Source organism: Balaenoptera physalus (assembly GCF_965194825.1).
Source record: "Balaenoptera physalus genome assembly, chromosome: 20".
Lineage (NCBI taxonomy): Eukaryota > Metazoa > Chordata > Mammalia > Artiodactyla > Balaenopteridae > Balaenoptera > Balaenoptera physalus.
The window spans coordinates 50068511-50084962 of record NC_138901.1 but is presented as its reverse complement, the minus strand read 5'-3'; the positions used below and the strand labels follow the sequence as shown (position 1 = coordinate 50084962).

Sequence of the window (16452 nt, the reverse complement as noted above, 5' to 3'; positions counted from 1 at the left end):
TGTAGAGTAACTCAGGATATGAACACCCATGTTTGATGTGAAAAAATGAAAACATGCTGAGAGGTTTTGACTTGTTCAGGTTGCACAGTGTCAGAGAGAGAATTGGAATTCAGATTTCTTAATGTGACACAGGCAGCTTCCCTGAAAATGTATATTACCTATGAAAGATAACCAGTTACTTGCAGATCAGTTTGAGATTTAGTGGATTTCTAGCACAGATAATATAAATTATAGACAATATTGAGCTGAACTTGCAGAAATAAGAGAAAATTATATGAGCTAAAAGTGGATGCTTCTGATTTCCTGTAAAAGAGCAAGATACAAATTTGTTTTGTCACCTCAGGGTTTTCATGTCTCTCCAGGCTTGGGAAAAGCACTGCTACTATCAAATTCGGGTATCTGAGTTCTTTCAGAGGGACTCCTCATCCTCCATCTTCATTAACCAATGAGCCTGCATGACTCAAGCTAAAAAATAGTTCATGTGAGTGGAACAGAGGAAGACTGACCGTTGCTTCCTTATCAAAGTGTGTGACTAGCAGAGGGCTACCATTTGTGAGAGGGGGACAAACTATGGAACAGAGGCTCCTCCTAACCTGCAAGCAGGCATTGGTTTCAGGGAGAAATCTCTTCACATTTAATATAGATTTGTGTGTGTGTATTTGCTTTCTCCTCTAGAGAGGATCTGTCATTTTCACCAGATTGTGTCCCAGGTGTGTTTGCGTTGCTTTGAGGAGGATAGAGGTTAAGCACAGAACCTGGCACCAGATGCCTGGGAACACGTCCTGGCAGTCCCTCCTATTGGCTGTGTAGCCTTGGTCATGGTATTTAACCTTTATAAGCCTTAGTTTTCTGATCTGTAAAATGGGGTTAATAATTGTACCTACCTCATAGGGTTGTTGTGAGAACTGTGCCAGGCATATAAGAAGTGCATGAAAATATTAGCTATTGTTGTTAACTGTTGTTAATGTTATCTGTAGACAGGTGAGAGCAGGAGAGCGAGAACATAAGGCTCCTTAATCCTTCCCTCTGGGAGAGGGCTGTCTTAACTTGCCCATGGTTCTAGCGTCAGGTCTCTAAGAATTCAAGACCCTCGTGTGACCCCTGGACTACATCCCAGTTTACTGGATGGATGACTCGTCACGTGGGCTTAGTTGCATGAAGGAAAGCAGTGGAGGCGAATAAACCTAGTGCCCAGAAAAACCCATTAGCAATAGCATCACCTCACATTTATTGATGGGATGCCGGGAACCGTGCGCAGACCATGGTGGAACGAATGTCTCTGACCCTCAGAGGAATTTATACTTACTCACCTGGGACATGGAAGGGGATTTGAAGAGGGCTGTGATGGGACAAAAGTGGCATTCATGGTGTGCTCCTCAGACTGTAAGACATAGGGTAAGTAGACCAAGAAAAGCAGGAGAAGGGATGATTTCTCCAGGAAGGCAGATGACAGCAGAAGTGGAGGAACCGGGCAGAGCCCCCTCAGTGGGGAGACAATAGAAAGACATTGAAGCTGAAGTTATTGAGATGGGTGAGGGGTTAGGGAGAAGTCATGGAACTAGGTGATGTCCGGGAGAACTTGGTGGTAAATAGTGCTGCAGCAGGGCAGCCAGAAAATGAGTCAGTGGGAGAGGCTTCGGGATTGGACTTTAAGGCAGGTTTTGGAAACTTTAGGAGGGGTGAGGGTAGAAGCCCAACTGCGCTATTAATGCCACATAAGGAACATTTTGTACTTGATTCTTTCAAATGCTAGGTACAGGGAGTGGGGAGGCCAGGAATTGAGCTGGGACCATTGAGGCTGTAAATCTTGTTCCGTACGGTGTTTGCAATTTATTATAAAAACAAATTGCTTTACCAAAAATAAATAAATAAATAAATTTTTTTTTTTAAAGACCCTTTAAAAAAAAACAACAAAAAAATTGCTTTTATAATTATAAGTGCAAAATAATAAAGGGGGTAAACTACAAGAGAGATGGTGAGTGATTGGAACAGGGAAGGCTCCTTAGTGATTCTTCAAAGGTGAGCAGAGGGCTTCCCTGGTGGCGCAGTGGTTGAGAATCTGCCTGCCAATGCAGGGGACGTGGGTTCGAGCCCTGGTCTGGGAAGATCCCACATGCCGCGGAGCAACTGGGCCCATGAGCCACAATTACTGAGCCTGCGCGTCTGGAGCCTGTGCTCCGCAACAAGAGAGGCCGCGATAGTGAGAGGCCCGCACACCGCGATGAAGAGTGGCCCCCACTTGCCACAACTAGAGAAAGCCCTCGCACAGAAACGAAGACCCAACACAGCCATAAATAAATAAATAAATAAATAAATAAAGACTTTCTCTCTATTCACTGTCTTTAAAAATAATAATAATAATAATAATTTTTTTTTTAAAAAAAAGGTGAGCAGAGTTTTAGGAAAGACGTTAGGGTTGTGGCTCTTTTGGGAAGCGAAGTGGAAGGCCAAGAAAAGGGGAGCTGAGAAGCGTAGCTCTTGACCTGTGAAGCATGCTTCAGGCCAGTCCGAGGCCTGGGGCCAAGAAATAATGTGGCCTGCCATCAGTGGAGCTTTTGAGGAATGATCAGAAAGCAGGCTTTGCCTGAAACAAATAGGAGTAATGATGTTTGGGGTTAGAGAGAAGTCATTGAGTTTTGGTGAGGAAACAAACCCTTGGATGACACCTAAAGTTGTGTTTCCTCCTCCTGTCCAACATCAGAGATCCTGGCAGGATTTTGTGTGATCTTGGACTTGCCTGGATCATGCTTACCGTCCAGGGAAACAAAAAAATCAGACTGGTTGGTGTGCTGCCTTCTCTCCTCAGCCCAGAGGTGGACAGGCTTCTTCTGGACTCCTTAGCAGAGGGACTTCCTCAGGAAGTATGCACTTCTGCAGACTGAACTTTGTTGTGGTTTGATGGTTTAAAAAAAATGCAACCCACAAACCAAAACAACCCTCTTTCCCAACCACATTTTCCACTCTGCCTTCTTACCAGGGAAACACAATCTTCTGTAGCCTTTGTTTCTGAAAGAGGCTACAGGTAATATCCAGCTGTAAGAGTATCCCTTCTCTTATCAGCAAAAGGTTCAGGAACCTGAACCACAGACCAGACGTTTGTGTTTTACTCTGGAGGAAAAAGAAGCTTCTCCTCAGATCAGTGTCCAGATATCTGTCTCATAAGTAGTGGGTTTGTTTCTTTTTGAAAAACGTCCAGCCCATCCTGTTCTCCAGCCTTCTAAATAAATGCAGTTAGAACACATGACATCTCTTTGATTTAAAGATACAAAATACCTCATAAATGGACCCTGCAAAACCTGGGCTCATGGCTCTGGATGTGGGGTGTGTGAGCGGAAGGAACCCGGTTCTAGACAGTGCCTAGATGAGGAGCTAGATAAAGCAGTTACCTGTTGACCAAGGTCATAACTGCCTGCCACTCTCTTTGCCCCCCTGAGTGCGGAAGCTGAGCCCCATGGAAAAGACCGAATTTGAAGTTAAGACCTGGATTTGAGTTTGGGCTTTACTTACTTACTGGCTATGTGACTTTAAACAGCTCATACCAACCCCGCCTGCCTCGTAGTGTTGCTGGGAGGATTAAAATCAAAACAAGGATAGTGGATGTAAAATTGCATTTTGAAGTCTAAGCTCCCTACAGATCCCTGTGTGTGTTTTTTATTTTGCTTTCTAAGGTATAATTCTTTTAATAAATAATAAAATTACATTGTTCCAAAATCAAAATACAAAAAAGTATATAAAGGGGAATCTTGTTTCCATCTCTGTCACTCTCTACTCCTTTCACCTCCCCTTCTTTCAGTTTCCCGTCTCTGTTGTATCCTTCCAGTGTATTTTAGTGCAGCAAAGGTAGCATACCTTATGCCCCACTCTGCATCTTGCTCTCACTTCACTTAACAGCATGTCTTTGAGGCCTGTCAGTACGTTTTCACATCAGTACAGCTTCATTATCTTCCATTGTCTGGATGTACCATACTTTATTTAGCCAGTTCCCTTACTAATGGAACTTGGGTCATTTCCAGGCTTTTGCTATTACAAACTATATTGCAGTGAGTTAATATCCTACAATGATTAGAACAGTGCCTGACAATAGTAAGAGGTGAATAAATATTAACTATTATTGTGCCTGAATAAACATGTATTGTCTGCATGTACGTACTGTTTTGTCTGTAGGATGAAGTTCCAGAAATGGCATTGCTTAGTGAAGAGGGTAAATGCATTTGAATTTTTTCTAGGTTGCCAAATTCCATTTCATAGGGATTGTGTCTTTTTGTACATTTGCAGCATACTCTGTACAAATGTAAGGCATGCTTTACACAGTGGGTAACCAACAGAAGTGGTTGACAGATTGTCACTACTTACTTACCTGTTAAAATTGTGTATGTTCATAGCTGGGGACTAGACTGTGCCGAGGCCTTACTGAGTGGTGGATTTTTCACTGAGATTGTGTTTCTTATGTTTTCTTACCACTAACCCTACTTTTCTCTCTTATTTATTTATTTTTTTAATATAGTAGCAGGAAAATGTTTGTAAGCATAACAAAAAAGTTAGAAGTCATAAAGGAAAAGATTGATAAATTTGACTTCATAAAATAAAAAAAATTTTAGTATACTAGAAAACACATCATCAACTAAATTAGAAGGCAAATTGCATAATAGGAAAAAAAAGTTTGCAATCATTATAATATATTAATATAGAGAGCACTATTACTGATCACTGTGAAAATGACAAACACACCAGTTAAAATTAGGCAGAGGTCCGAAACAGACTCTTTATAAAAGAAAACTGTGAATAGCAAGCACACACAGGCAAAAGTTCAAATTGGACCCAAAAAGAAAGTTGTAATTATATATACCAAGTATTGATGAGGATATAAGGAAATTAGATAGATAATTAAGGATGTACACAAAGGTTTAATTACAAAAATGTTTATAGCAGTGTTGTTTCTAAGCCTAAAAAAACAATCCAGATTCCAACAGTAGGGGATTGATTAAGTACATTTTGGTTTTATTCATACAAATTCAGCTTAAAAATTAAGATGTAGATAGGTGTCTTTTTTTATCAATGTGAAAAGAGCAATATTGGAAAACAGCATGTGTGGTACTCTAATAATAGAGCACGATGATGTCTCATTTTTATTAAATGTACAGAGTATATGTAGAAACTTTTATCAGAGGATGATAAATCTGAATAGGGCTTATCCCAAGGTGGTGGGGTTGTAGGCAGTTTTAAAATTTATATTCATCTTCTTACCATCCACCTCTTCCTTCTGCCCCTCTTCCTTCTTTTTTCTCATCTTCCTCCTCCTCCTGTGTTTCCAGAATTTTTTATAATGGGCATTAAATTATATGGGTAATCTTTAAGGAATCAAAAAGCAATATAACATTTCAGAATTTTGAGGGGAAGATCACCTACCCAGTGATATAAAATTATCATTTTGCGCTTTTTTTTTTCATGTTTTCTCCCCCTGTGTATTTTTAACATAGTTATATAGGATATGCCATTTTTATATACTTGTTTTTATACCCATGTTTTATATACATGTTACTATGTAGTCTTTGCAACTTCATCTTAAATGACTGATTAATGTTGGGTGAAGTGGTTTCTCACTATTTATTAGGAAGTTTGAAATACGAGACAAGTGTCAGTAAAGCCTTTGCTTTCCTTTCTGGGAGCCTTTCTTCAGCCTTGAGTTATCAGCATCAGGTGAAAGATTGGCAGTGACTTAATGAGGCTTCAGTCGTCTGGCTTCCTTAGGTCTGTGCTGCCAGACAGATCCATCGCAGCAGAGCTGATAACTTGATTTTGTCATACCTTTTTTTAAAATAGCAAAAAAAAAAAATATATATATATATATATATTTTTTTTTTTTTTTTAACCACAAATAGTTTGTTAGTGAGGTGAAATACTTCATAGAACAAAGCAAAAAATATATCTAATTCGTAAATGATAATATATTTATCACTTTAATTTAGTTTGAGAGGTTTAAAACTTAGATCTTTAGCAGGATTTCAGAAAACTGTTTTCTTAGGGTAAAGTTCTTCTTTCCCTTAAACGAACCCATCCGAAACTCTTCTGTGTCTGAGTGAATTTGGCCTAACCGGCCTAGAGCTGTATCCACAGACACTTTTTCCCCTTACAGGCCGATACTGCCCTTTCTCTTAACAAATACAGAAACATTGCCAGTGTCTTTGAGGGACTGTTCACTTATTTTATTTCTTCCTCATAGCATGTAAACAAGACATTAAAGTTTGAACAAAATTTAATTTAGTTCCTAAAGCTGACTTTCTTTATCCATTTATCTGTTTCCCTGAATGCCTTGTTCCCTGAACCTCGAGATCCTTGGAGCAGATTTTTTGTTTTCCTTTTTTTTTCTTTTTTCCTTTTTCCTTTGAGGAACACCAGTTTCTAATGGCCAGAGTACATAAGGGCTAGAAGCTGCAACTCTCCTCAAATCAAAATGGCCTCTTTCATCCTGCCTTACTGCTCCTCTGCACAGCCCTCACTTGGGTTTTAGACACACTGATCCTAATCTTCTCATTCAGACTCCAAGACACGCAGTATCAACAGTTACAGCGGCCACAAGTTCATTACCTACGCAGGGCGCAGGTACTCGGCAGCCACCTAGACTGTGCGGTTTCTGTGGGCCCCCAAAGAACTCATATCCTGAAGAGAGAGACTAATCAAGGCAGGCCCTCTTGGCAGGGACACTGAAAGGGTGGATTGCAATTGATAGGAGTTTTAATTTGTAAGGACTTACTCTTATCTCCTGCTTTTGGAACAAGATGGTGTAGATGTACTTATTGTCCATTTTCTCTGGGCATTCTTTGAAGACTCATTTGATTGTGTGATGATAGTATTGTCATAAGGATACAGAACTTTATTACATGAATCTGCCTCTATCCTTCACCTGCCTCACTGCCCCGAGCTCCTCTAAGGATTTATTCAGCATGCATTAGGGTGAGGGGAAGGATGCCTAATGTCTCAAATGGTGTAGCGTTTAGTAGCCTGGTCTCCTGCCCACGAGAACTCTTAGACAAGGCAGATGCTGACTTTCTCAGGAAGCACTTACTTACATTTCTTGCAGCAAGGAATGGTACTGGTTGGCCCTTCGGCCGACCAAGCTTTGGCTGCTAGAACTTAGTGGCAGTAATGTAGGTGATGGTAGGGGCCAGGGACTTTGGAATGGCACGGGCTACAGCGTTTGTCTGTGTTCTTCTTCCCTCAATCTCCTGTTGAGAAAGGAACACTGGATCGTGAGGGGATGAGAGCCCTCACACACTTGCCCGGACATTTTCTGGTGAGGGTAAACGTGCGGTGCCGCATCAGGACGAGCTGTCTGACTGCTGCCGCAGGAGCAGAATTGGGCGTAGATGAGCTCCCCAGAGCAGCTGTGTTTTCAAGTTAAATAATGTCCTCTGTCACACCATTTAGCTTACAAAATTAGACTTAACCGTCATGATGCCTTTTAATTATTTAAATCAGTCTTGCTTTTAGAGCAGCAGTTCTCAGAGTGTGGTCTGAGGACCCCTGCCAGGTCCCTGGGACCCTTTTAGGGCATCTACAAGGTCTTCCTTCTCCGACAACGTATCTGTGTGAGGCCAGATTTGCTTCATCTAAGTCATCCAAAACAACAGATTGCACACAGAAGCAGGTACAAGAATTCAGCTATCTTCTGAATTGTAAAGTAATGCCACTTTCCTAACTAAAATTTATTTTGTTTTGAAATATATAATTATTTTTCCTAAAAATATATTATTAATATTCACGTTTTTTAATTCTTATTTTTAAATGCACCAATATTTTTAACTTTCTGTTTTAATTTTTACTATGATAAATATCAGTAAGTATAACCCACATAAACAACTTGTTAGGGTCCTCAGTGGTTTTAAGTGTACAGTCTTGATCCTGGGGCCAGGAATTTTGAGAACCAACGTACTAGAAGATCACCTTAGGAGAAATACTTACCTCCTCTCCCTTCCTCTTGGTCCTGTGTAGTGGGAAATGATATAGCATAGACCTAGATTTGCACAGACACTTTCAGAGAAAAATTGCTCAAGTGTCCAGTATACAGCAGGTGCCAGATATGATATGATGATGATGAAGAGGAAGATTGCTAGTTCCTGTGAGTCCTTGGCGTGTGTAGGTGCACACAGTACCCCTGTGTAGGTACACAGTTTTGTCTTCTGTGCTCTTTCCGTGGCCCATCCTTGTTTTAAATACACACTCTTTCATCTCTTGCTTTAATTTTGCTCTTTGTATTAGCAGTGGCTCAGGTGAAGCATTTTCCCCCCTGTTTCAGTTTGTTGGCCGTGTGATCCTGAAGAGGAATTTGTGTTGTCCTAGTGGAGCCTGAGATACAATCTCCCTGAGGGGAAGAGGCAGGTGTCTAGGATAGGTACCTGATGACGCCACACTTTTTCTCAGCTAAGCTCTCAGCCCGGGGTGTTAGTACAGCTGAGCCCCTCTACAGTCCTGCCACTGGAGAGATCCATAAATCCCAGGGCCTTTGTGAGGAATATACGTCGAGCAACTGTCTCGTCTTCAGTTCTGCCTGATCCTCACCACAGATTTCCTCCTAAGAAAGCAGCGACTCACCCAGTATCATCTGGAAATAAGTGGCTACCTGGGAATGATGGTCAGGCCCCATCAGGACTCCCCTAATGGCTTAGCTGATTGTTGTAGGAATTTATGGTAGAGAGGAAGGAGAGACAGCAGCCACAGATGCTGAGAAGGTGGGTAGGGTAAGAATCGAACTGGTATGCGTGCCCTTCTCACCCTAGAGATTAACCCCCTATGTATGTATGGCTGTATGAGCAAGAAACATTTCCACCTACCTTTCGGGTCATTGACTCACCTTCAGGAAGGCAGCCTGGGCAGTGGAATAGCAGGATCTGGTAGCAGCCTTAGGTCCAAGGCCCAGCCCTGAACTTCTGACCTGGGTACATCACTTAGTTACACTGAGCCCCAGTTTTCTAATTGGTAAAAATATAGCCATCCTGTCCTGTCTGCTTCACAGGGTTGCTAATAAGACTTAATCAGATTAAGTGAGGTTATAGATGGGAAAGCTGAAAAACATGTACAAATGTTAGTTTTGTAAGAGACTTTCTTAGAGTGCCAGTAAGGCTTCTGCTGTTTGCCCCTCACCCTCTGGACTCATGAGGCTTCTCTTCTTTCCTCCAGGCTACCTGTGCATGACGGATGAGTGGTTCTCTGAATACGTCTACGAAGTGGTGGTAGACAGGAAGCACATCCCTGAAGGGGTGCTGGCTGTGCTGGAGCAGGAGCCCATTGTCCTGCCAGCCTGGGACCCCATGGGTGCTTTGGCCGAGTGACGTTGCCTCCAGCTTTTCCTCCTCCCGTGGGACCTGAAGTAGCTGCAAAGGACAGATCCAGGGACTGAAGCCAGAGTTACACAGGTGACTGTGTGTTCCCACGGGACACAGTCAGACTCTTGGATTTCTCCTCCAGGAACCTCTTTGGGAAAGTGTGCTTTATGCTGAAACAAAATACTCTCTAAAGAAAAAAAAGGGAAAGATCAGCTCATACTATCGACTCTCCTCATCTCCAGCAGCTCAGGATCTCTTAGCATTTTAATCAGATGTAATTGTTTGTCTTCAGTCTGTCTCACCAGTCTGGTTCAGTGTCTGTTTTATGAGGCAGGAGAGGATGAGCAGTTGAGGTGTGTGGAGAGAAAGCGGACTTAGTGCTGCTTGTTCCTAGAGTAGAGCGGGGGGAGGGCGCCCTGATACTCGAGCTCTCAAAGCTGCATGCTGACTGACAGTAACACTGTCCCTCCTAGGTGGCAGTCACTGAATTCGGATTTTTCAAGGTAATTTCATGTGCCTCTAATAGCCCAGGATTGGGAGGTTGATCAAAACTGACATGATTCCTTCCTGTTGTTCTGAAGTGGGGGGGAACACAGCTCTACTTGAGTCATGGTTAAGTAGAGGGTTGGAGAAAGTAGGTGAGAGAACAACCAAAACCTTATCATGATCTGAATTATAATCATTAGAGGGAGCTCTCGCCAAATGGTTTAACTTCTGCCTCTGGGTTTGGGAGTTGGGTGGGCATAAAAAGGGGATATCCATTCTTTCTGACAACTAGATGGTGCTGAGACGCTTTTGAATAAAACACTTTGCTAAATGAGAGTATGTTGGCTTATTTGATCTAATAAGTGTGTGTTTGTTTAGCTACGAAGGAAAGCAACCAGGTGACTTGTGTTCTTGACAGTGAAAAAACAGCAAGATGGTTCAGGGCTGCCCTGCTTTAGCTTCTCTGTGGGATGTATGATCCTTCCCAGCCTGTGCTGATCTTCACTGGCTTCTGCAGAGGGCTTCCAGGCACCATATTTAGGAGGGCTTGTGCCCCTGCCACTTAACCATTCTTTCACCAAGATCCAGGGTCTCTACAAGGGTGGGAGGTAAGGCTCTGCTAGGTCCAGCCTTAGAATGGGCTGAAGAGTATGTATTTTACTAAGACTGGGCCTTTCTTTCATTGAAAGCAAATAAATACAGCACCCTAATCAACATTTCCATCAGTGCCTGAGTCCCTACCTTTCGGGCTCTCCAAGAACCTTCTCAGTTCTAGCATGGAATATTGTTTGTCATAGCACTTTCCAAGATAACATTAGTTAAAGGCTCAAGCATTAATCAGTGTTTACAATATTCTAATAATCCTGTTCCAAGCAGGATAAATCCATTTCTAGACATATCATGATGAAACCCCAGAACAGATCTTAAAAGCATCCAGGAAGAAAATACAGATTGCCTCCAAAGAAAAGACAGTTAGATTGACAGCTAACTTCTCATCAGCAACTATATATGACAGCAGACAGTGAAAGGTACCTTCAAAGTACAATTAGAAATTAACCATGAACCTAGAATTCTATACTGAGTGAAACTGTCTTTCAAGAACAAGGGTGGGGAGGGGGGAAACAAGGGTGAAATAAGACATTTTCAGTCAAAAACTGTTGCCCAAGCAGAACAATAGTGATCTAATATAGAAGGTCTGAAATTCAACAAAAGAATGTAGAATCAAAGTGATAAACATGTGCACCATCTAAACAAGAAGTGACTGTGGGTAGTCTTACAGGGTTCAAAAAAAGATAAAACCAAAATACATGAAAATAGATAATGAGGGAGATGATTGGAATAAAATAAACATACTCTGAAGTCCTCATGTCATTGAGGAAGAAGATAAGTATATTGATTAAAATAAAACAAGATGGGGGAAAGAAAAGAAAACACAGGACAAATACCATATCCCAATAAGATAGAAATCTAAATGTGTCAATAATTACAATGTCTATAAATGGGTTAAATGTTTCAGAAAAAAGACAAATTGTCACATGGGATTTTTAAAAGAAATTCAGCCATAAGTTGATTATAAGAGACATCAGTACCTAGGATAAAAAAGGATAGAAGAGATATATCAGGCAGGTACTAACCAAAATAAATTTGGTATAGCTATCTTAATAACCAGTAAAATTATGGCCACTCAGACTAATTCTGGGATATGTTTTTCACAGCCTCCCTGGAATTGTACAGCACAGTGGCTCTGGAAATAGGCTTTAAAACAAAAAGCATTACTAAGGATAGAATCAGTACATAATTATATGCTCACTTGATTCTCCAGAAAAATTGAAGGATTCTAAATTAGTATTCACCTAATAACCTCAAAATATATAAAACAGAAACTGATGGCTACATGGAAAAACAAATAACCCAATATCATAATGGAAGATTTTAACACTTCTCAATTATTGATCAAGCAACCAAAAAAATCAGGTGAAGATTTAAGCATTTAATAAGTTTGATATAATAGACATCTAGTATCCTACCGCATCTAACAACTGCTAATTCTTTTTTTTTATTTTTTTGGCCATGCCACATGGCATGTGGGATCTCATTCATCCCCGACCAGGGATTGAACCCATGCCGCTCTGCAGTGGAAGCACAGAGTCTTAACCACTGGACCACGAGAGAAGTCCTTACTAATTCTGTTTTGAGCACACATGGAACTTCTGCAAAAATTGAGCAGATGCTGGGCAATAGAGTCAATCTCAACAAATTTCAATGGATTGTTACCATGCAGGCCACACTCAAACCACAATGCAATCAAGTTAGAAACCAAAAATTAAAAGATAACTAATAAAGCTATAAAAACTAAAGAAAAGGGCTTCCCTGGTGGTGCAGTGGTTGAGAATCTGCCTGCCAATGCGGGGGACACGGGTTCGAGCCCTGGTCTGGGAAGATCCCACATGCCGCGGAGCAACTGGGCCCGTGAGCCACAACTACTGAGCCTGCACGTCTGGAGCCTGTGCTCTGCAACGAGAGAGGCCGCGACAGTGAGGCCCGTGCACCGCGATGAAGAGTGGCCCCCGCTCGCCACAACTAGAGAAAGCCCTCGCACAGAAACGAAGACCCAACACAGCAAAAATAAATTAATTAATTTTAAAAAAATAACTAAAAAATGATAACTAATAACTAATTAAAAGGAAATTTAACCTGAACAGTAATAAAGATACATATCAAAACGAGATACAGATAAAATAGTACTTAGATTTTATAGAGTTAAAAGTTTATTAGAATGTAAGGAAGGCTAAAAATTGAGTTTACCATCTATTTCAAGAAATCAGAAGTACAAAAAAACCTGAAGAAAGTAGAAGGAAATAGGAAAGATATGTGCAGAAATTAAACATAGGATCAACATTCCCATAAGTGGTTCTTTTTATTTTTTGGCTTTCTTTTTTTCATTTTATTTCTGTATTGAAGTATAGTTGATTTACAGTGTTGTGCTGATTTCTGCCGTACAGCAAAGCGACTCAGTTATATGTATATATACATTCTTTTTTAATATTCTTTTCCATTATGGTTTATCGCAGGAGATTGGATATAGTTCCCTATGCTATACAGTAGGACGTTGCTGTTTGTCCATTCTAAATGGAATAGTTTGCATCTACTAACCCTGAACTCCCAGTCCATCCCTCCCCCTCTCCCCTCCCCCTTGGCAACCACAAGTCTGTTCTCTATGTGAGTCTGTTTTTGTTTTGTAGATAGGTTCATTTGTGCCATATTTTAGATTCCACATATAAGTGATATCATATGGTATTTGTCTTTCTCTTTCTGACTTATTTCACTTAGTATGATAATCTCTAGGTGCATCCATGTTGCTACAAATGGCATTATTTCATTCTTTTTTTTTTTTTTTAATATGGTTTTTAAAGGCACAGGCTTTTTATTTTTTTTTAAAGATTTATTGATTGATTACTATGTTGGGTCTTCGTTTCTGTGCTAGGGCTTTCTCCAGTTGCGGCAAGCGGGGGCCACTCTTCATCGCGGTGCGCAGGCCTCTCACCATCGCGGCCTCTCTTGTTGCGGAGCACAGACTCCAGACGCGCAGGCTCAGCAGTTGTGGCTCACGGGCCCAGTTGCTCCGTGGCACGTGGGATCCTCCCAGACCAGGGCTCGAACCCGTGTCCCCCGCATTGGCAGGCAGACTCCCAACCACTGCGCCACCAGGGAAGCCCAATTTCATTCTATTTTATGGCTGAGTACTATGCCATTGTATATATGTACCACATCTTCTTTATTCATTCATCTGTTGGACATTTAGGTTGTTTCCATGTCTTGGCTATTGTGAATAGTGATGCTATGAACACAGGGGTGCATGTATCTTTTTGAATATAGTTTTGTCCGGGTATATGCCCAGGAGTGGGATTGCTGGATCATATGGTAGTTCTATTTTCAGTTTTCTGAGGAACCTCCATACTGTTTTCCATAGTGGCTGCACCAACTTACATTTCCACCAACAGTGTAGGAGGGTTCCCTTTTCTCTACACCCTCTCCAGCATTCGTTATTTGTAGACTTTTTAATGATGGCCATTCTGACCGGTGTGAAGTGGTACCTCATTGTAGTTTTGATTTTCATTCCTCTAATAATTAGTGATGTTGAGCACCTTTTCATGTGCCTAGGGCCATCTGTACGTCTTCTTCAGAGAAATGTCTATTTAGGTCTTCTGCCCATTTTTCGATTAGGTTGTTTTGTTGTTGTTTTTGAGTTGTATGAGCTGTTTATATATTTCGGAGAATAAGCCCTTGTCGGTTGCATCATTTGCAAATGTTTTCTCCCATTCTGTAGGTTGTCTTTTCATTTTGTTTATGGTTTCCTTTGCTGTGCAAAAGCTTGTAAGCTTGATTAGGTCCCATTTGTTTATTTTTGTTTTTATTTCTATTGCCTTGGGAGACTGACTTAAAACACTGGTACGATTTGTGTCAGAGAATGTTTTGCCTATGCTCTTTTCTAGGAGTTTAATGGTGTCATGTCTTATGGTTAAGTCTTTAAGCCATTTTGAGTTCATTTTTGTGCATCGTGTGAGGGTGTGTTCTAACTTCATTGATTTACATGCAGCTATCCAACTTTCCCAGCACCACTTGCTGAAGAGACTGTCTTTTTCCCATTTTATATTAGAAGTAGTTCTCTTAAAAAAAAAATTAAGCAAATTAACATATTTGGCAAGACTGATCCCCAAAAAGTACATACACAGACACAAAAGAAATTGAAAGGAGCATACTATTATACTGCAGATATTTGAAAAATAGAAGATACCCTGAATGTTGTCAAAAGTGACAGTAAAAGGATTTGTTTGGAAGACATAAATCCCCAAACCCCGGGAAGAAGGGAAAGAAGAAACAAACTGAAGAGCAGATTGAGACGTTGAAAGATTTAGCGGAACTGAAAAAGTTGAATCCTGAGCCAGTGGTGTAGACAGCTAGTGATAAGCAAACCAATCTATAATTGCATAATCCCCCCAAAGCTCAGATATGGTAGCACCAGAGAGCGTTACTCTGGGAATTGGGAGTAAAAAGAGGGTTACTGAATGTCTGTTAGATTCCCTCCCTGCTTTGGGTAGCTAGGTGACGGCCCCTCCCCCTCTCAGCAGCAGCCAATTGAAGATTTATTCTCCATAGAGAAAAATAGTTTATGGCCTAGAGGTCAGAAACTGAGTTGAGGATGAAAGTACCTTAAGGGGTTCTGTGTCCTCAGTCACACTAGGCTCCCAGGACCCTAGTGCGCAGGAGATTGGAAGCGTTCTCTGGGGAATCTTGATTAGATTAAGAGGAAAGATGTGAAGAACTATTTTATGGCATAAAGAATTATTTTATGAGGCTGCCATAACCCTGACAAAGATAGTAAAAGAAAAAAATACGTGCAAATCTCCCCCATAAACAGATGCAAAATTCCTAATCAAATATTACTAACCAAATCCAACAATATATAAAAAAGATAATCTTCATAACCAAATATTTAATAAAAGCTATTTTCCAAGTAAAATTAGGATCCTATGTAGAGAAACAAAGAATGGCGGGTATGTCTTCTCTGCTGAAGATTAAAGGAAATGGGCCAGAGTTTTAGCCAGACATCTGAATTGGAAGAACTTTCTAACTTTTGGGTGAGCTCGGAAAGGAGAAGGTATGAACTGTCTTCCCCTGTAACTCTTTGAATGACACTCTCACCTCTGGAAGTTCCTTGCCAGCCCCAGGATTCCTCTTGAGACATGTAGAGTCATGCTGACCCTACACATCCAAGAAGCCAGGACCTGATAATGAGACATTTCTCCAGGATGTGGTTCTGGATCCATCTGTGTGCTCTGGCTTGTCATCAAAGGGTAGCTGAATTCTTATTTGCTGTTGGCAGTGCCAGGGCACTTGCACTTTAATTCCCATTTCTCCGGCCGTGTGGCATGGGTGAGCCTTGTTGCTGACTACGCCATAGTCGTTGGTTAAGTTGGATTTTTCCTTTTAAGTAATATCAGATGAGCATTCCCATAGTTAGGACAACTTGTTCAGAACCAGTCTTGCTTCTCATGAAGATGACTGTTCTTCCTTGGGGTCTGTGACACAATTTGATTGAAAACTAGGAATCAGTTGGCCAGAGTTGTTTTGTTTTGCTTTGTTTTCCTTTTCAAAATCCAAGCCCTTTACACATTACCACAAAGGGAAAAGAAGAGAGGGAGGGAATGTCTGATTCATAGAAGCTGCAGTTACTTGGAAACAGGATTGTGTGAAGATGGGAAGCCCTTCTGCACTCGTCTTTCTTTTTTTTTTTTTTTTAATTTTTATTTATTTATTTATTTATTTATGGCTGTGTTGGGTCTTCGTTTCTGTGCGAGGGCTTTCTCTAGTTGCGGCAAGTGGGGGCCACTCTTCATCGCGGTGCGTGGGCCTCTCACTATCGCGGCCTCTCTTGTTGTGGAGCACAGGCTCCAGACGCGCAGGCTCAGTAGTTGTGGCTCACGGGTCTAGTTGCTCCGCGGCATGTGGCATCTTCCCAGACCAGGGCTCGAACCCGTGTCCCCTGCATTGGCAGGCAGATTCTCAACCACTGCGCCACCAGGGAAGCTCCTGCACTCGTCTTTCTTGGTACGGTTTGAATGCTCCCTGCTCTCTCTCTCTTGCT

The 16452-nt window shown here is 41.3% G+C and overlaps 1 protein-coding gene across 5 annotated transcripts in view; it reads left to right on the top strand.

The window, feature by feature from the left end:
- The window catches only part of BLMH (bleomycin hydrolase), a 42125-nt gene extending 31983 nt beyond the window's left edge, over positions 1–10142 (top strand). For 4 of the 5 annotated variants that reach the window (XM_082443534.1, XM_082443532.1, XM_082443531.1 and 1 more), the window contains exon 12: positions 9175–10142. In XM_082443534.1, the coding sequence (XP_082299660.1) occupies positions 9175–9326 (152 nt within the window). In that variant the 3' untranslated portion in view covers positions 9327–10142. Of the gene's footprint in view, positions 1–362; positions 2372–9174 lie in introns of those variants that run through there. The other variant, XM_082443535.1, reaches the window with a different exon arrangement.
- The last annotated feature ends 6310 nt before the right edge of the window (positions 10143–16452 follow it).